The sequence below is a fragment of the Planococcus citri genome, chromosome 4 (genome assembly GCF_950023065.1).
Source record: "Planococcus citri chromosome 4, ihPlaCitr1.1, whole genome shotgun sequence".
Classification (NCBI taxonomy): Eukaryota; Metazoa; Arthropoda; class Insecta; order Hemiptera; family Pseudococcidae; genus Planococcus; species Planococcus citri.
In genome coordinates, this window is record NC_088680.1 from 43,082,591 (window position 1) to 43,103,600 (window position 21,010).

The window sequence follows — 21,010 nt, forward strand, 5'->3', positions numbered from 1 at the left end:
CTTGTTTATAAAAAATTATCCAAAAGCCTCCCATTTTAGCCGGAAATTGCCCATAAATACCACTTGTTTGCCAATGGGTAATTCTTTTTTTTTTCGAAAAAATAATTTTCATCGCCTGCTGCAGCTGCACGTGCATTCTTTGTTTTTATTTGATGATCATTGATAAACTTTTGAAAAAACACAATTTCTTGACCTTTGATGTACATGTGGTTGCCTATGATGAACAGGTAAGGGGTCTGACTGAGACCAGCTAAGCTACACGTTGCTTGGTACCTCCCTTTTTATTAACTAGTTGTTAGATTGACTTTATTCATAAAATATTAAACTTGATTTAGGCTAATAATTTTTACTCCAAATATCTAAAAAATAAAACATCTTTGGAAAAAAGAATGTCCTTCAATTTTTTGACAATACCGTTTTTTTTTCTTCAAAAAATGTGTAGATTTTTTTGAGATGAAAAATGTTTAAAAACGTCAAATTTCGGGTCACAAACACTGGCTAACTGTGCTCTAGCTGAACTTTTCAACTTTTCCGAAAATATCTCGAAAACACAATTCCTTGAAAAGAATAAAGCTCAACTCTCCCAAACGATTTCATTCTTTCAGATTCTTACATTGTGGACTACTTTGTACGAGTAAAGTAACATACGTAGACGTACATAGCCTAGTGAACATTTTCTGGTGGTTTACAGTGTTCAAATTGTGGCTTGCTCTGAAGTGGTTCATTGCAAATTTAAAATCAATGAGAAGAACTATACCTAATAAATGAAATATTTCGAATGAACTGAAACCTTTCTACAGAATATTTCTTCTGTGCAAATCTTGGAGCATTGAAAATTATTGAATACACGTACGTACATTGCAAAATAAAGAACAGCATCGGTAGTATACCTTTTTATTTAATCTTACAAAGGTACACAAATCAGTCGTTGAAAACAATATGATAATTCGATTTACGCATAAGGTTCCGGACTAAAATATGTAGTACGAGCTTCTATACGCAAAAGACGTATCATTACACACAGGCCGGATATTACGTAAACGGAACTTGCACACTCGTGAAAAATGCCCGGATTTATTGCAATAATAGCACTCTTTAACGCCTCCTCTCGATTTTGTAGGGGGGCTTGAAGCACAACTCTGTTGATTCCTGAAGGACCGTCGTGTACCGGGGGGCGTACGAGATCGTGTTTTTGGTGTTGGAGCTTCTTCAATCTTCTCAAGTTCCTAATCATACAAAGTTATGTTAATAAGGTCTAAAGGTCTTATTTGTAGCTCATCTAATCCAGCTCAAATATTAGTATACCTTTCTTTCTTTTCTGATAATAGCATCAAGTTTTCGATCAAGTTTTGCGATCTGTGCTTCTTGGAGCCTTTTTAGTTGATCGATCCTGCTGAGAACTTCGCGGGATTGTAGCTCACTATTCGGTGGTTTGTAGTAGCGTTTAGGTTGGTTGAGGCTGCTGACATCTTTGGGAGATCGTAGCTCATTATTCTGTCCTTTGTAGCGTCCAGATCCTGCCGTTTTCTCGCTGTAGAGCCGCCCAGTCCGTTTCTAATCATGCAAAGTTATGTTTAGAAAGTCGTTAGCACATCTGATCCAACTTAAACGATACGTAAGTTCAATTGCCGTTGACACTTGAAGGAGTATTTCCCCGCATACACCCGAATAAGTTTAAATTAGTGTCCAGCTGACTGAATCTAACTAATTTAATCCATTTTTACATGAAAAGTGTTTACAACCCCCAACAGGTGATTGATCTACGAGATTACACGTTATTTTTCCATTTAATTAAACTTACCTCTCTTTCTTTTCTGATAAAATCGTTTTTTCGATTAGATTCTGTAGTTGTTCGTCTATTGGGGCTGCTGTAAAAATACCCATGACCCGTGTACCGGTTCATTTTGTTATGATGGTAGCCTCGATTATTGTAATACATAATCGGGGGATGGTAGAGATTTCTTTTCCCATTTCCAGAACTCTGCTTAGAAACAATAATTTACAAAGAACCATTTGATAAAGGTGAAAATAATTTTTGGTAGCGAGTACAAGGTTTGCTAAATTTCTTTACTTTTGTAGTAGCATCGAGTTCTCTTCCAACTCTGTAGGATCTTCCTCCGTCGGTAGAAATACTACTCCAATCAAGTAAGCTTCTAGAAGAACTGCCATGAACCATTGGCTGTTTCACTTCCTTCTGTTGGTCGTAATTGTAATGGTAATTTCTCTCATTTCCAAAGTCCTCCTAAACAATAATTTACAAGCAACTGTTGAATAAAACAAAAGAATTTTTGCCATCGACGGACAGCTAGTATGATGTTAACTATTTTCTTTACTTTTCTGGTGTAACTGCACTTTTGTTCAACTTCTGCGGACATTCTTGAAGATCTTCCGCTGTCGAGACCTGATTGCGGATTTACCTCGATCTCTCGATTATAATCTTTATCGTACCGATCATATCGTTTTTCATTGTAAGAATCATCCTAAAGGGTAATTCACAAGCAATTTTATAATACGAGTAACAGGAAAGAAATTTCGGCAAAGAGGGTAAAATTCACTATTTTCTGTACCTCTTTGTCTTTGATGGCTTCTAGTTTTATAGGTATGGGTTTGGGCCAATCCGAAACATAGCGGTCATCAGCTTCTAGTTTTATAGGTATGGGTTTATGGCAATGCGAAACATAGCGGTCATCAGCTTCTAGTTTTATAGGTATGGGTTTGGGGCAATGCGAAACATAGCGTTCATCTTTCTCGTTTTGAGAATCTTCGACTTTTATACGTATGGGTTTGGGAAAATCCCCATCGGAGCTGTCATCTTTCTCGTTTCGAGAATCTTCGACTTTTATACGTATGGGTGTGGGAAAATCCCCATCGGAGCTGTCATCTTTCTCGTTTCGAGAATCCTCCTAAACAGTCATTTACAAGCAGATATGTATTTGATAAGGTCAAAGGAATTACTGTAGCGAATATGAGGTTATACCATTTTCTTTTCCAATTTGATTGTTTCGATTTTGACGTCAGATTCTGCTAGTCGAGTACTTGAGAAGTTGAGATGACTGAGATAAGTGGAAGTAGTATTAAGCCAATCCATTGGCGAACATACTTCATCACGATCGTCGTATTTTTTTTTATTTCGAGGATTCTCGTCATGTTTCTGCTTAAATTCCACTGGCTGCACGCTAGATGCTTTTTTCTCATCCAAGTTGCTGGAACTCTTCTAAACAATAATTTACAAGCAGACATTTAATAAAACGAAAATAATTTGGCGGATTTTTTTCAAGTTTAAAAATTCTTAGGGCCTTTGCCTACTGAATTTGATCTAAATTCTGCGACCTTTTTTTTTTTTTTGCGATCCGCCCTATTGCTTTCAAGTATTTACTTAATATCATTCGATTACACTTACAGCTTTCTTTTTCTTTCTGAAGGACTCCAATTGTTCTTTAACTTCAGCTAGCTTCTCATGTAAGAAATTTGTTTCGTCTTCGCTTAAACCATCATCATCGTTCAAATACAACTTTATTCGCTGTCGAAGGTCTTGTTCGTTTTGTAGGTTTTGGGAAAACATCTAAACAATAATACACGTGAAAGCATTTAGAAATGCAAGATAAATTTCAGCGGCGATTAAAAATTGTCAGAGTTTCGGCACATCATTTTGTTCTTAATCGAGCCATCACGCTCTAACCAGTTTCATTGATAAAACTTACATCTGCTAGTTTATTGGAAGCGCTAAATTTGAGCTTGAATTCTTCGCCATTGTCACCGCTCGCACAACCACCATCGGATTCTTTTTTACATTGCTGTGATTCGCCGACTGATGTTTTCGTCTCTTTTTGAACGCCGTCGTCTTCGCTCATTTCATCTTGAGAAATCACCTAAAATAGAAATTGATGTCGAAGAGTATGAAATTTTCAAAGACCTAAAGGGTTATCATTCTGTCATTTATTTATAAACTTACAGTGGAGTCTGTTTCCACGCTATGAACGCTGAGGTTTGGTGATACAACTTCGCAATCGCTCGGAAAACCACCATTTGATTCGTCAGCAGATATTTCTGGCTCGTTTCGTTCGTCGTTATCTTCGCTGTCTTCGCCAAGTTTATCTTGAGGAACCACCTAAATAGAAATATTGTGACGGAGTGTATGAAATTTATGTACTTATATCTGAGAGGGTTATCAGTCATTTGTTGAAACTTACAGTGGCATCATCCGTATTACCACGAGTAAAAACACCGAGTTCGGATACAACTGCTGTGACATCGTTCACGTTTGAAGATTCATCGCTGGAATCTCGACCTTGAGAATCTTGTGGATCTTCCGCGTATTCTTCCAACTCCTGAATATCGTCCGTGGACTCATCATTTGCTTCATCACGAACACTCTGCTGAACAGATTAGCAAACCGTAAAATAGGGGAGGGGAAACTTGGTCAAAATTGAAAAATTATCGAAAAAATGTGCATCGAATGATTTTTTAAAATCTGAAATGAAAACCTTTCTATGCTTCATTAGAATATCATTCAAACGCTCATTTTTTTCAATTAGGTATTCGTATTCATCGTTTTTCAAACTTACAGTGTCTGTAATTGAGTCATCGGAGCTCGAATCATCCGTATCGGACTCGTCTTGCCAATATCCCGAGTCTTTCGCCCATTTTTCAACCTCCTTTCGTACATCGCCAGTATATTTAACATTTTTATCTCCGAGAGAACTCACCTAAACAGTAATTTATACCCAAACATTTGAATGAATAGAAAAATGACAACGAGCACGAAATTTTCAGAGGATTATTCATCATTTGACCGAACTCACGTTTGTAACTTACTTTATGAGAAGAAGCAATATCATGTTCTGATGTTTCGGCATCATCGTCGCTGCTCGTTATGCTTGAAAAACTGTCATTCGAATTTTTTAGCCATTTTCCTTCCTCTTTGGCCACTTTTTCTACCTCTTTCCTGATATCGTTCATATATTCGTCGTTTCTTTCACCGGGAGAAATTATCTGAACAATTCAATAATAATATACGAATAGCCACAATTCCACAAGCAGGGAATTTAGAAAATTATTCATCATTTTGATCAAACTTACATTTACAGAATCGTCGAGTTTCTGTCTCGATGTTTCATCGTCATCATCATCATCATCATCACTGGTGGATGAACCAGAATCCAAATCTCGACGTCTCAATGTACGAGTACTATGTTTCTGAAGCAACGTTTCGTCATCATCGCTACTTAGATACTCAGCTGGCGTGTCTCGTTTCCTCTGAACAAAATATAAGCAATCGTTTAATGAAAAAAATAAACCATTTGCGGCGAATATGAAACTTCCCGGGGAAAAAAATTCAGATTTAGCTAATTGGACCAAGAAGTGGTAGGTGGGTTCGGCGATTTTTTTGAAATTTCTCCTATGGAAAGACCTTCCAAAGGGATGACCAATGGCGCAAATCGCAGCCCTCTAGCCCATTTTTAACGGCAGCTAGGGGGTGTCAAAGTTTTCAGTGAACCTAAAATATCATCCATTTCAGCAGTGGATTACTCGATAACCGCGATACCTACCAAAATGGAACTTTTTCCCATAGTTAGGGGTTTTAAAAGGCTTTTTGGTGATTTCATAAAAATCAATGTTGCCACTTTTTTTCGTACAAAAAATTAGCTCAAAAAGTTTTAAAACGTAGTTTTCATATCGTTCCGACTCTCAAAAATTCTGAAAAAAATATATTATGGACAACTGTTCATGCTGAACAACATATTAAAAAATTGGGGTGGTAACTTGTCGCAAAGTCGATTTAAAAAAAATTTCAGTTTGCGAAAAAATGCGATTTTTCGACTTGAGACATGAAAAAAAGTTTTTATTGGTAAAGTTGACCCATTTGACCCCTATTTTTACGTATCCGTTGAAAAAGTTGAAAAACCGCCTTCACACGGTGAAATTACCTCATCACAAAAAAATCAAAATTCGAAAAAATTCAAAAAATAAACAAATTTTTATTTTTTTGCTGTGAGTGTGATTTTTATCAACTTTTTCATGAAATACGTCAGAAATAGGTCAAAATAAGACAACTGAATAAATTTGAACTTTTTTTGATGGTTGAAATTAAAAATTGAATTTTTTCGAATTTTGATTTTTTTTGTGATGAGTTCATTTTATCGAGTGAAAGGGGGTTTTCAACTTTTTCAACAGATACGTAAAAATAGGAGTCAAATGGGTCAACTTTACCAATCAAAACTTTTTTTTATGTCTCAAGTCGAAAAATCGCATTTTTTTGCAAACTTAAATTTTTTTAAAATCGACTTTGCGATAAGTTACCATCCCAATTTTTTAATATGTTGTTCAGCATGAACAGTTGTCCACAATACATTTTTTTTAGAATTTTTGAGAGTCGGAACGATATGAAAACTACGTTTTGAAACTTTTTGAGCTAATTTTTTGTACGAAAAAAGTGGCAACACAGATTTTTATGAAATCCCCAAAAAGCCTTTTAAAACCCCTAACTATGGAAAAAAGTTCCATTTTGATAGGTATCGCGATTATCGAGTAATCCACTGCTGAAATGTATGATATTTTAGGTTCACTGAAAACTTTGACACCCCCTGGCTGCCGTTAAAAATGGGCTAGAGGGCTGCGATTTGCGCCATTGGTCATCCCTTCGAAAGGTCTTTCCACAGGAAAAATGTCAAAAAAATCGCCGAACCCACCTACCACTTCTTGGTTTAATTGACGTGGAATGACCCTATACATGATCATGTAGGGTGTATGAACTCGAGCATACATGATCATACATAAACCAATGTTTCCATACATGCTCATGTTAAAAAAATGTCCCCCACATGATCATACATGATCAACATAGTCGGCGGGATAGTCATATATGATCATGTATGATCAAGTATGATTCAGTGTAACCATGATCATGTCATGATCATGTATGATCATGTACGATTAAGTTTGATTATGTATAATCAAGTATGATTCAGTAAATGCGGGGGGACATTTTTTTAACATGAACATGTATGATCATGTATGCTCGAGTTCATCCATCCATATACATGATCATGTATGGCTCCGTCTGAACTTTTTTCCCTGGGTTAGAAAAGGGTTATTTTATTGTTTGATCGAACTTACATAAATCGTGTTTTTGGTCAAAGCGAGTTCTTGTTGAAATGTTTCGTAGTCGTTGTTACGAGAAATACAAATATTCTGATCTCGTATTATTTGCCATTTTTTTGATTTTTTTCCGCTTCTTTTCATCCCCCTCCGAAGGTTGATTTTGATTTTGAAGCCATCGGTTCTCTCATCTCCAGAACTCATCTGAACAATACTGTAATCGGCGTAATCATTAGATAAAGCAGAAATTTCAAAGTTGAGGGTAATTTTCATTTTTTTGAAGGATGCGAGGGAGTTGAAAAATTTTCAAAATAATGTACGTGATTTGTAAGTTATGTATAAATTAAAACTTGAAGAGACCTAGGACCTACTGCAACGAGCCAGTTACCATTGACTTATAATTTTCGTTTCATGCGACTTGTTTTAAAAGTATGTAGTTGGGTCTACGTACGTTTCAAAAAAGGATTTCGATGTATTGCGAACAAATCGCTTTCTCCGCTGTATACGACAAAATGGTCGTTCTCCGATGTATCGCGAATCTTCTTCGCTGTACTTATTGCGAAAAAATCACAATAATTCTTCGAACCGATGTTCAAATATTCAAAATTACTAAATAGTTTTACCTGCGTCACGAAATGCTGAGCTGCTCTTTTGAATAATTTCGCGAAAATTAACTGATGATAAGTACGTAATCGCAATACTGAAACTTTGTCAATACGAGTAACGAATAACTATGCTTCAAGTTAGCATGAAAACATCTGCATTCTGCACGAAATTTTCACGAATGCCTGAGGAAGATATGAAGCTAGTTTGTTGTAAAGTCGTTATTCAATATTATTCATGTTGTGAATGTGAAACGGTCTCAAGTTGAAATATCTGTACCTTATCTGTACTGTGGTAGGGGTAGGTTGTAGCACATAGTATAGTCTTGATTTTAAGCGAAATATTATTAATCAACGCTAATCAACCAAACGGACGTGATAAAAATGATAATCAATATAATTATTCATCTGACAATGAGATAAGATGCCTAATCTGAAAATTTGAAGGAAAGTGCTCAAATTTACACATACTCACCTGATTCAAAATTGTCGAGTGTTGACCACGGTTTGTAGCACAACTTTTTGAAACACGAACAAAAAATTTGTTTAAAAGGTTGTGGATTTTCAAAATTGATCGAACTACATACATAAGTATGTGAGTTAATTAAATTTAAAAGAAAAAATTTTCATAACCCAAACTATTACTTTTATTACGAACGATTTTACGCATGTTTAAATAAGACAATACGCTGATTATCATTACGAGAGCCGGGAAAGGACAAAAAAGTTTTACTTTATTTTAAATACTAGATACCCAACTTCTATCACTATATTCGTATTCACATCGTCACAATTTGTGACGAAAAATCAATTTTTTCCAACAGAAAGAATTAATTGTTTGGAGAAATCGGGGATCTTATCGAGAAAATAAAATAGAGAAAAAATTGTAGAGTATGAACTACTTTTATTTTTGTGTGCTTTTCCGGAAATTAGATACTCTTCGTCTCTTCAGAAATGTTTACCTTCGCCTCCCTTTTCATTACCACGTTCATGTTGATCCCAACTGATGTTACTGTGTATTTATTGCAAAAAAATTTAAGAATCATTGAGAATTGAAAAAACAAAATTTCATTTGCAATTTCTTTTTAAAATATGGTTGATTTTTTTTACCTGAAAAGTTTCTTAGAAAAGAAATTCATTGATCAAATTTCAACTCTTCTACTGAGAAAGCTAAAAAAAATAAGTATAATTTTTTATTGAAGAAGCCCGATTATCTTTTAGTTTTGTTTTAAAAAATTGAAATCTTTTCTTCCTTTTCTCACTTGTCTCAAGTAATTTGAATAAGATTGACATGATATTTTTAGAAGTTGAGAATGTTATTTTTGAAAAGTTGAGTAAATTAAGTAAAGGTATATTTTACTGATTAGAAAAGCTTAGTTTACACATACACTTTAATTAAACGAGCTTCTTGTAATTCCTTTTTTCGTTAAGAGTTCACATTTTTTTTCATCTAATGTAAAAATTCTTCCCATTTTTGAGTCATCGTGTTTTAACATTTATTCAATTAGCCGAATACGAAAGCATTGAAACAGCGATTGTTGTCGTATTTCATTATTTTTTACATCCCCTCGCACTCTCCTCTCGCATTCCTGCGTTTAAGTTTGCATAAAGATGATTAAAAATTCCAACGAAAAAGGATTTGATGTAACAGTTGAAGAAGGAAAAAAAGAAAACCAAATTCGATTGTATTCAAAATCAATATTTCTTTTTCCGAAATAAGTACCAAAATACATTGAACTCGTGTTCTTTTAAAAATTCAATTTTTATTGTAATTTTCTCTCAACTTTTTTTTGGTAAAAAAGTAAGCATCCCAGCATACTTTATTATGAGAGAGAACCGCGTACATCGACATCGAAATCGTTTCGCGACGAATTCTGCCGCGAATAAAACTTGTATAGGCAAATTATCGTACATTTACGTAGAACGAAGACTTCTTGTCGGAGTAATTGAATTTTATTCGATCGTATCGCCTCGACGAACATTTCTTCACAGTTACCTGTAGTGCGAGTACTCGAAAAAAAAATTCTGAAAGAACGAATAAATAGAATACGCGACTGAGTGAATTTTTTTCTCGCCACTGGAACCCCCTGGAGAGAAAATACGGCGCATCGAGAAGAAAATTCGTCAAATTAATTTCGCTCCGTAGGGAAAACCAAACTGTATTCAAGAATCGTTTGTCTCATTGGTACAAAATTATAGGGAATTTTTTCAGCCGGAAATACGCGTACGTTTAATTTTGCTAATGGGTGTTTGTGTGCGACAGGAAGTAGGTATATTTTAAAACAGCCTGGGCACCGATAAAAGTAAAATAATTCGTATTTTTACGTATTCTCAAAGTATGTATATCTTTCAAAGTCATTTATACCGTTTGCAGGGTGTCTGTTCATCTCTTGGTGTTGGAAAAGTTTGAAAGTACGAAAATATGTATTGCTGAAATTTTGTCGAAAATGGTAAAATTTTTAAAATTAAAAAAAATCGAGAGCGTAATTTTTTCAAGTTTGAAACTTGAGGAATATATTTCTCAAAGAATAAAAGTTACATTTCTTTCGAACATTGTTTCTTTGAGACTTTTGTGTTTTGAAATATTTTACCGAAGTATGAGTTCAACGTTTAGTATGAAACTTTGAGAGTGTATGAATTAAATGAATATTGAAGTTGATTTTGTAGAATAAAATGGATGAGAAGTTTAAAATTGTAAGACTGTTTTCATAAAAAAAAAATAAAATAAAAATGTTAAATTTTGGAAATTCAAATATGTTACTTAAGTAACTATTTGGAGGGATGATTTTGTATTGTAAGTAAAATATAATTTCAATTTTTTAAACTGTTTGTTGACACCGAAGAAAATTTTTAATTTTTATTTCGAACTAAGATAGAATATAATTTTGTCAGTTATTTTTTTCTATTTTTTCTCCTTAATTCCAAAAATGTTCAATTTTTCAAAAAATAAAATTGGTATGTACAATGTACATAAATTATAATTTTTCATTTTTTTTTTTTTTTTTTGGTTTTGCAAATTGTGTGTAGGTATTTTTTTTTTGATGCAGAAAAATTTTACTTTGGAAAAAGAATACAATCTTATAATTTTTTTTCGTTTTCATAATTAATTTGCGATATTTTAAGAGCTTTTCAATTTTTTTTTTCTAATTGGAAAAGTTTTTTAATTTTTTGCATTTCAAAAAATTATTTTCAAATTTTTTCAAAAATAATTTCGAATTTATCCTGTTTCATTTTTATTTTTATTCGTGAATTATCATCTTTTTCAGTGATTTTTGTTTTGTTTTCTTACTCCAAACACCTTAATGAAACACATCATTCCCTTTAGAGACATGAAAATAAAAATTTTTCAAAAATTTACACCTTTGAAATTTCCCCCAAAATACGATTGTGAATGCTTCAACTAGCAGGGCACAGGTTCGTGCAAAAGCAACTCGTAAGTCGTATATGTATCTTCGGACGTAGGTGGTAACATTGATAATTGAATGTAATATATTAAAATTTTTATACAGCCGGAGCACTTTAATAGTGTTTATCGCGTTAGTCTGCCATGTGATGTGAGTCGTGCTACGATATTTTTTTTCACCGCTTAACGAACTCTCTATTTTTTCGGACGTGTTTACGATGTGTGATGTTGTTTAGCGTTGTGTAGGTCATTTAATCGTTGTCGGTAAACAAAGTACGTTGTGTTTTGGAATTTAATTATAAAATATGACCATTTTAATACGAATACAACTACCCTCTGCGGTAATATTTAGGTGTTTTAAGCGCACCCTGTAATTGCTGCGACTCACGGAGCTGCGATCTTGGTCGAGTTTAATTAACGCCTTGTGTCTTTGTCGTCCTATTGTTATAAGAAGTTGAAAATTTATTATACTGCGAGGGTGTTTATTTGCTGTATATCATCGTCGAGTGGTTATGTAGGGTAATTTTCATTTCCCCCTTTTTCCGGGTTTCATTTTGCAGGTGGAAGTGAAAAAAATTGATCATTGTTTTGGTTTTTAACCTTTTATATTTTTACTCGGTGAGTGGATATGTTAATTTTTTTGAAATTCTGTGTACTGTGGGGAGTTGAATATTTTTTTATTATTTCGCTTTCGCTTTCCATTTTTCCCCTAGTAAAGCTGTAAATACGTTGTGAAAATTTTCGAGCCAGTTTTATTATGGATGAGGAAGAGAGGAAAGGAGAGAAGGTAATTTTTTTATGAATTTTTTATAAGAAATCATCCACGAAACTCGTAGTGTTATGTTACCATTACAAATTATCTACGTTAAGAAAGATCTTTCCGCAAACTGAAACTTTCAATCTGATCAAATATTAATTTTGTTGTTGTTTTGTGTGCGTACTGCGTGTTCAAGTCAAAACGTAAGATTTATCTAGAAAATTTGTCTCAAAATAGCGCGTTTGACAAAAAGACGATAAACTAAAATATAAAATTCGCAGCCGAAATGTTTCAAAATGTAAGAATAGTCGTATATTCGATTGTTTATGCTACGAGCTACGTAAACACGTCAGATTATATTTATCTGAAAACGAAATAAAAATACCCCAGAAGAATTCTTCTTGCTACACGAAAAAAAAATTGACTACGACATAATGTACTCTCATTTTTTTATATTTTCTTTTCGCACTTCCTTACCTACTTAGTTGAAAATATACTGCTAAAAAAATTATTTTATGCTTGAAAATTTTCATCAAGTCGTCCCGGATGAAACTTCCAATTTCATAAGTCCCTCCTTCTGCGTCCAAGTGTTGTTTCAATACGCTGTAAAATTTACACGTTATACTTGACTGGAAATTTTCATTTCATTTAAATTACTTCTTAAATGATATTCCGTGAACCGGAAGACGAGTGAAACGATGAGTGGAAAAGTAGCGTGAATTTTTTATCATTTTTCATTTTTTTTTCGTCGAGATTTTCGTCGAGAAAAACGAAATTTTAATTAAAGTTAGGTAAAATGTTATCGCTCGAATACCTTGGTTTAATTTTTAACTTTTTGTTTTTGAATGGGGACGTCTGTTGGAGTTTTCCATGTAATATTTGCTCGAGAGATGAAATTTTTACCGAAGCGAAGGCGAGCGGAATGTAGACCGGTGAGAGTAGTCGAATTTTCTTTTCATCGTCTTCATCGTCGTTCCGGGGTTCGGATGTGAAATTTCGCAAATTGCTAGTTTGAATTTTCATGTACGAGTAAAGTAGGGTGGTATTTATCGCAGGAATTGGAAGAGGAGGGGGGATGTGGGTATCTAATCGAATACTCGTGTAATTTTACGATCCAATTAAGTATTTCAATGGAAATAAATGGAAAATGAAAAATAAAAAAGGAGCAAGTGAGATCGCTACGTTAATAGATTGTATTGCGATCTCGTAATTTAGGTCGTTTTAAGGGTTCCTCGGTCGCGTATTGTTGAAATTTTTATATCGATGGTGTTTTTTTGTTTTTTATATTTTTTAAAAGCAAAGAAATACGAATTTATTCTATTTTTAGGTGTTAATTAATTTTTGGTGAGATTTAAGTTGAATAAAATTACAAATAGCTGATCGAAAGAATAAAATTGAACTGTTGTTTTAATTTCTTTTAATGGTCTGATTAAAACGAGCGTTTGATATGATCTCTAAAGATGAACAAATATATTTTTTTTTTTTGTTTTTTGAAAGATCGGCCTACTATTAAAATTGAAAGTAGAAGCGTGAGTCGTTAGCTGTTGAAATTTTTTGATCATCTTCAAAATTTACCTACATTAAAATTTATAATCAAAATTTAAAAAAAAATAATTTAAAATTTTTTTTGAAATTTTTTAAATAATGTATTTTTTGCCTTCAATTTTGTAGGTAGACAGAACAGTATTATGTATTGGCGAGGGCCATTTTATGTTAGTCAACTTAAAAAAATATATATCAGGATGACAGGATTCATTCTTGAAATTTTCATTTTTGAAAGCAGGGCGAGGGAGAGAAAAATGAAATGAAAATTTTTTATTGAAAATTCTAGGATTCTGTGGGTAGTTTTTTGAAAAAAATCTCACTCATCGTCGCCATCAACATCCTAAACTGAGTATTTTTTTCAACGTACGCAATAAAAAAAAAAAAAACACAAAAATTCCTCTTAAACTCTCTTTAACAACAATTTTTCAAAAAATGTTACTTTTTTTCACCCCCATTAGCTTTTCTTATCCGACCGTGATGAAATTCGGACAAAAGAATATTTTAATTATTATGAAGGTTCAGTTTTACGTTTTTCCAACTTGAATACCGTTTGATACATCGTCGTAGAAAAGAAAAGACTACGATTTTATACGCCTGTGAAATTTCCATCGTAAAAGGCTTAAGAGTGCTTGAAAAATTTACTAGCTGAAACAAATAAACAATACAAGTTCAAAATATTTTCGTCGGAAAATGAAAACAGTTTAAATTTAATTTAATTTTTCGTATACTTATTTTTCTAACGTAATAAGTAATAACAAAGGCGTTAGAAACGTCGCAGAACAAATTTCGTTTTACTCGAATTTTTGCTCTTTTAAACTCGGCTCTTGCGTTTTTTTATAAGTAAAAATATAATATACTACGAGCGTATACCTTTACCTACCTAGTATCTACGAGAGTATTAAATTAATTGAGAAAATAAATGAAACTTTTTTTTTCAACGTTACAGAATGAATAAAGTTCTGATGATTGTACTTTTGAAATTGATTTTTTTCCTCGTTTCAGAGTAAAACAAAAAGGTATTAAAATTAACCGTCTACACGAATTTTCCATTTCTATGTACTTCCTTTGGGTTAGTAAAAGAAATTGTGAGGTATCCCCGTACTATTCAAAAATACATACCTATAGGTACCTATAATATGAATTATTGGATTCACGTATTTTCACTTTTCGGCTCTAGTGGTGTTCAATGCTAGTATTTTATTACGTATTTTGATTTTCTATAATTATTTGCTAGTACATACATTAGTAGAATAAACACGTGATAAAATTATTAATCCAAGTATACTAATTCTTTGTTGTATTTTTCTCTGTTTTAGGTGAGTACCAATTTTTGCTGTAAAAATAATACAATAGTAGGTATGCTGAAAATAAGTAAATTATTTATATAATTTTGTGTTTTTACGATTTACTCAAAATTGGCCATGATGAGCTGCAAACTCTCGATCTTTGACTTAAAACAAGTATAATAATGAAAAGACCAGGTGTATTCTGAAAAATCATTTGTCAAAAATACTGAAATGTGGAAATTCTACTCTCATCATATGATACTGCTGGTTCAGTGAAATGAGTTTATAAAGCCATTTCAGATTCCATAGCCTCCTCCTCTTCATGTATGGAATTCTCACAGGTTGGAAAGGCTGATGAAAAGTCATTTCTTCAAGGTTTGATTTCAAAAGTTGAGAATTTAAGAATTTCTTTTGAAAATTATGCAGAATTAAAAAATTTTTCAGTTTTGAAAAATGGGTGATTTGAAATTTTTGTTGTATGTTAATTGCCCCCTACGAACTTCCCAATTCCTATTGTTTTCATTTCGATATTTTAGACCAACAGAGTCGTCAACATGTGAAATAGATCTGTGGAAAATTTTAGTATGAATATTTTTTTGGGGCTGGGGATTTGTTCAAACCTTGGGAAGCAAACAGACGGGTGAATGACCTTCAAAGGCCAGACAGACAACCTTGAGAAGCCAGACAGGCCGGTTAATGGCATTGAGAGGCCAGCTAGACTGAGAGACACACGACCTTGAGAAGCCAGACATGCGGGTCAATGACCTTGGGAGCTCAGACAGGGAGACAGACAACCGTGGGAAGCTATATTGACGGGTCAATGATCTCAAGATACCAAACAGACGGGCAGACAGATGACATTATGAAGCCAAATAGATGGCCAATGACTTTGAGAGTCCAGTCAAGGAGGCAGACGACCTTAGGAAGCCAGACAGACGGGTGAATGACCTTGAAAGACCAGACGGACAACCTTGGGAACCCAGCCAGACCGGTTAATGTCCTTGAGAGACCAGGTAGGGAGACACACGACCTTGAGAAGCCAGACAGACGGGTCAATGACCTTGAGAGCTCGGGCAGGGAGACGGACAACTGTGAGAAGCTATATTGACGGGTCAATGACCTCACGAGGCGTAGCAGACAGAATACTTTAAGAAGCCGGAGAGACGGCCATGACCTTGAGAAGCCAGACAAGGACACAGACGACCTTGGGAAGCAAAACAGACGGGTCAGTAACCTTAAGAGACCAGAGACCAGACAGACAAACACAGCCGATCTTGGGAAGCCATTTTGACGTGTCAATAACCTGACAAAAAATTGAAATTTCTAGGTGAATTTTGAAGAAATTAAAACTTGAATGATTGATGATTGATTATTTATCATTCAGACGAGTATCTGGAAAGCAAATTTCTATTCCTCTTTCTATGGTCTTGATTAGACACTTCGGATTCCTTCGGCGGAAATGAAAAACATGTATTTTTTAGAATTTTGTAGTTTCATGATCGAAAGTCGTTTCTAAAAATATAGAGTTTTGAAAGGAAAGGATCCGTTTCACTCAAAATTGATTTTTCATTGTTGAAAATTTTCACGGTAAAAATATGTAGATTTTCTGGACCAACGAAGCATCTTATGGAAAAAATGAACTGAAGTAAAATTACAGGGCATGAAATTTTCCATCAGCAAAATCATTAAATTCTTGTTGAGAAGCTTAGATTTTAGGATACTGTTACGAGTACTTTCAGTCCTAAAGTTAAGCTTTCATCTGATGTTTTTCAACAACCAAGCTCTTTTAAAAAAAATTATTCGAGCTATCTTGACTAGGAAATTTCACAGCGAACAATCTTGTTCCTATTAATTTTTGTTTTTGTAGAACCTTTCCTTCTCCTCCTCTCAAAATGAATTTATTTTATATTGTAAAAAATCGTAACTACATATTTTATTAAAAATATGAAGAGTGATACAAAAACTTAATTTTGTGGGCGAACTTGAACAAAGAGCTCTACGAAAAAAATGGAAAAGCAAAACAAAATTGTAAGTCGTAAAATTTCCTATCAGAAAAGTCCAATTAATATTTTTCCTATGAATCTTGATATTTGCTACAGAGAAAAAAGTTGAGTCTTTAATTTGAAGCAGAAATACATATGTGGAAAAACAAGCTTAATAAGAAAAAATGTACCTATTTGAACTTTATTGATGGAGAATTTCACGTTCTACTAGTTTATCTCTATTCATTTTTTTCTTAGGATGCTTAGTCGACCCAAAAAATCAACTTTTCTTATCAAAAGCGAAAAAAATGAACAATTTTCAACTAAAAAGTTCATTTTCTGCAAAAAACCATTACCTACCTGATTGAATTTTTTCATCATTTTTCTCATTACCTTTCAATGCAAAAATTACTACCTAGTACCTAGTACCTAAAGTAATACTAGGTACGTATGAGTAAAAATCAGACATTAAATTTTAACCATCTCGATCTATGCAATCAGTTGAACAGTGAATCGAACAACAAAGAATAAATTGTTCCTTTTATCCTACTCCAAAAAAAACTAACGCCAAACACGGAATTTAGAGCTCAGTACAAAGCCACTTACTTTGAATCATTTTTTCACATTTTTTTGAATTTAATTTTCAATTTATTTGATTTGGTTTCATTGAAATTTATTTATATTTAGGACGGTTCATTCGTCTCTCTCTCCCTCCTCGCCTCTGTACCTTACAAAACCTTTACAATTTTTTTATTTTTTTCTCTCTACGAGAAGGAAATAATTTATAGTATGAAATTTGATCTCGTTATCGTTTGTATGTCAGCAAGTAACGAGATAATATCTCGAGAGACCAGACTAGAATTTAAAAAGAGGTAGGTATTATCATTGATAGAAAAACATACATCTTGGGTACTTTCCTGCCACCCCTGCTATCTTCCTGTTCGTCGTGTATGTAACCTACACGAATAAATTGTAGTATATGCTCGCAAGTTGTAGGTTTTTTTTTTAGCTACCGGGTGCATTAGGCTTATATTTATTTTCCTTACAATCGAGGAACAGGAAACGTTGTTTGTACCTATTTCGACGTCATATGTGTTAGGGTTGTTTTTCGTTTCAGTACCATATAAAAATAGTAACGTCGTAGGTCGTGCGAATACCATAAAACAAAAATAAAAGGGGGTGAAGGGAAATGGTTTATGCAACGAGAAGAGCAGGTTATCTCTTTTACGAGTCTTCACTCTTCACGTATACATAGTATGTGTTAATCAATCTATAGAAATAGCGAGTTTTACAAGCCAGCTACATTCAAGGGGACTGGTACTCAAAAAAAACAAAAAACCATCACATCAGGTATTACGCAATCGAAGCCACCTTTTATCGAGTGACTGTTTTACAGAACAAGTACGCGGACTCGTACTCGTACACTATGTCGTTTTTTCAAAGAAGAGGCCGAACATATCCTATCCTACGATAGGGGTGATTTTTTCCTCGACTGGTCTAGTGCTATGTGGTAGTTTCCTAGAAAGCAGCATTTACGTAGCTAATGTGTGTGAGCATGAGAGGGGGAGGAGGGTAAACGCGAGCTGCTGGTTCTTGGTTAAACGACGAGGGGCTACGTAGAATACGGCGTAGAAATTCGGGTGTTCCAAATCAAGGTCGACGGGTTAACCCCCACGTGCTCGAACCCCGGCCAACGGAATTTTATTGTCTAGTTCGGCCGCCTTTCGCCTTTGATTCGGTGTACTCGTCGTATACTGTGTATACATATTTTTTCCTTATTCCTGTAGTTAATGACGCAAAGCTGTTTAAGCTAGACGATCTCGTGCATTGCGGTGTGTGTGCTGTTTACAACGTGCGTTGTTTCGTGTTTATCTTCTTCGGCCAATATTTCTCTATACCTATTTTACTAGCATTATTGACCAAGATTTAGAGAGAAGAGGTGATTCAACGTTTTGTTTTGGTTTTTCGCTGCTGGTATGTGGTGCTGTTCTACTACGATATCTAGGTAGGCTATTATGCTTTTTTAGCCAACTATGGCCTTCCCATTGGTTTTTTTTCTTAGCTAGGTCACGAATAGCCGAGTGAAATTTGCATTTCAATAATAATTAAGTTTCGTTGAGATTTTTTTTACCATTCTGTCCATTAACACGTATATTTGTCGGTTCGAAATCATACACAATGTTCGATTTATTGCTTTACGAGCGAAATTCGTCGTGTTTTACCCGAAAATTGAAATGTATGACTTGAAGGTTATACCTACGTGATTTGGGATTTTTTCCTAGATTTGTACGAGCACGCGAGAGTATACTTAGCTTTTAGATACCTACTTCAACGACTACGAGTATATTTTTCAAAATAATTTGCTAGGGTTGTTGACGAAGTATTTGTTCGATGTAGGTATAATAAAGTTATTTGATAATATCAATTTAAAATACCACCTGCGGAAATGAAATTGAAGGAGACGAGTAGGATGAACCATTCCACATTTTTATTGACAAATTAAGCTGAAACAGCAAAAATACGCGGTTTTTCTTCGGAAATGCTTCCGTTTGGCGAATATTTCATTTGAAGTACATATTTCCACAGACGCAATCAATGGAGGTGATTTTTTTATCGCGGAGAACGTACGTTTTTAGGTATCCGATTACCGATGCAAAATTGCATGTTTCGATGATTTGATATTTTAATCAAGTGGGAGGAATATGAGGAAGTAAGGAGATTTTACGTAGTTGAGGTATTCTGCTTGAACGTTGAAAAAAAGAAGAAACTACGTAAAAATTGTAAATTAATGTGACAGTGGCAAAATTTCATCTAGAATCCGAGAAGTATAAAATTTTGAAAAACCGATAGTAATATTGTTAAAAATTGAGGTCGTTCTAAATTATGCTGAGCTACGAAAAATAAATTTTGTCTGCATTGTGAATTGGAATTTTTCAATTTTTTTTCTATTTATACGAAGGACACGGTTACGGTTCAACGTTTGATTTATGATTCATTTTTTGTAGTCTTCTCGAAAATTAGAGAGAGGAGAAAAAAAGGTGGTATTATATGAATTTATTTAATTTCACTTTATTCTTGTTGAAGCACTTGAATTTTAATTTTTTTTTCAAAAAAAATCTCTTGAAACAGAGTCGAAAACCGAAAACAAATATCCTTAAAAACAGAAACGGACACTAAAAAACGATTTTTAAAAAAATCAAAAACTGAAGATCAAAATATCTTCAAACGATAAACAAAAAAAAATTACCATCACAACCTCCAAATAAAAATACAACAAAATTCTCCATTGAAAAAAAAGGTAGATAAATAAAGTAAGTAATAAAAAAACTGAATTGAAAATCAAAAAAACACCAAAAACGAGAATCTCTAAACATGAAATAACTACGAGTAAAACCCAAAATACGATGCCTTGAAAACAAAAATTACCCCCCCCCCCCGCTCGCCCAACAGACAAAATCGATCATGTTGCGAATGAATTGAAGAACGAAAGCAAAAAACGAAATCATAAGGAAAACTGTAAAAATGAATGTAAAAACCCAACAACGAAAACTTATGGCTACAAAAGTGAAACAGCCTCGAAATGAAAACAAAAAATTCTAAAAACTAAATCAATCATAAGAAAACGAAGTCGAAAAATGAAAATAAAAAAACTAAAAAACTACAAAAAAATCCAAAAATAGATTCTAAAATCAAAAAATTAAATCATCAAGTGCTTGTCCCCCCCCCCCTCCCCGCTCACCTCCTGAATTATACAAAATTTAGTAAAAAGTGAAAAAAGAACATTTTTTGGTCTTTTACCTACCTACCTACCCAATCGCCTAGATTTTAACGTTGTTTCCAGTTTTTATATTTTTTCTATCCCTCGATCTCCCCCTCCCAACTTTGTTTTCAGTTCCTTTGCTTGAAAGATCTCGATAGATAAGCTCATTAAGGAGAAATTTCAGACAGTGATACCTACGAATAAAGCTCGAAATTTGGGTTTTGAAATGCAAACATCAATTTAGTGCAACTCTTTATGCGTGAATAATTGACCAAAAGTAAGGTTTCTGGATGGATACATGTGACGTGAGTTAGGTTTGTTATTTAAGCCCAAAAAAATTAATGCGAAAAGTCAATTAGTGTGTCTGGGGAAATTTTACCAAGAACATTGTAAATTCATGTAGTTTTGGTGAAACGTTTCTCTGGTGTGGTTTCATGAAATTTTTATCAAAGTGGTGATGTTTTGAGGTAAATTTTCCCAACCCATAGGTATATTGTCTGTCTAAGTAGATTGGCTTGTTTTCTCTGTCTTATTTTTTGTACTGTCTTATTCTGTGACTTTTTTTTAAAAATTGTCT

The 21,010-nt window shown here is 33.8% G+C and overlaps 2 protein-coding genes across 8 annotated transcripts in view; one reads left to right on the forward strand and one right to left on the reverse strand.

The window, feature by feature from the left end:
- Window positions 1-21,010, forward strand: part of SNF4Agamma (SNF4/AMP-activated protein kinase gamma subunit) — a 224,026-nt gene that overhangs the window by 21,585 nt on the left and 181,431 nt on the right. The window contains exon 1 of one of the 2 annotated variants that reach the window (XM_065362400.1): window positions 11,846-11,890. The exons of the other annotated variant lie outside the window; for it this stretch is intronic. Within the exon in view, the coding sequence (XP_065218472.1) occupies window positions 11,861-11,890 (30 nt within the window). The 5' untranslated portion in view covers window positions 11,846-11,860. Of the gene's footprint in view, window positions 1-11,845; window positions 11,891-21,010 lie in introns of those variants that run through there. 2 annotated transcript variants of the gene reach the window in all.
- Window positions 878-7,947, reverse strand: LOC135844032 (uncharacterized). 6 transcript variants are annotated; one of them, XM_065362110.1, is made up of 17 exons: window positions 7,722-7,946; window positions 7,550-7,645; window positions 7,117-7,312; window positions 5,080-5,256; window positions 4,816-4,992; window positions 4,566-4,706; window positions 4,191-4,376; window positions 3,953-4,108; window positions 3,702-3,869; window positions 3,401-3,562; window positions 2,978-3,214; window positions 2,568-2,903; window positions 2,334-2,480; window positions 2,072-2,242; window positions 1,802-1,984; window positions 1,306-1,554; window positions 878-1,226 (listed from the first exon to the last, which is right to left on the reverse strand). In XM_065362110.1, exons 3-17 carry the CDS (start codon window positions 7,300-7,302, stop codon window positions 972-974), a joined length of 2,931 nt encoding a protein of 976 aa, XP_065218182.1. In that variant the 5' UTR covers window positions 7,303-7,312; window positions 7,550-7,645; window positions 7,722-7,946; the 3' UTR covers window positions 878-971. The 6 variants fall into 6 exon arrangements, with proteins under 6 accessions (XP_065218182.1, XP_065218180.1, XP_065218184.1 ...); XM_065362108.1 differs by having other exon boundaries at window positions 7,550-7,650; XM_065362112.1 differs by having other exon boundaries at window positions 4,191-4,373; window positions 7,550-7,947.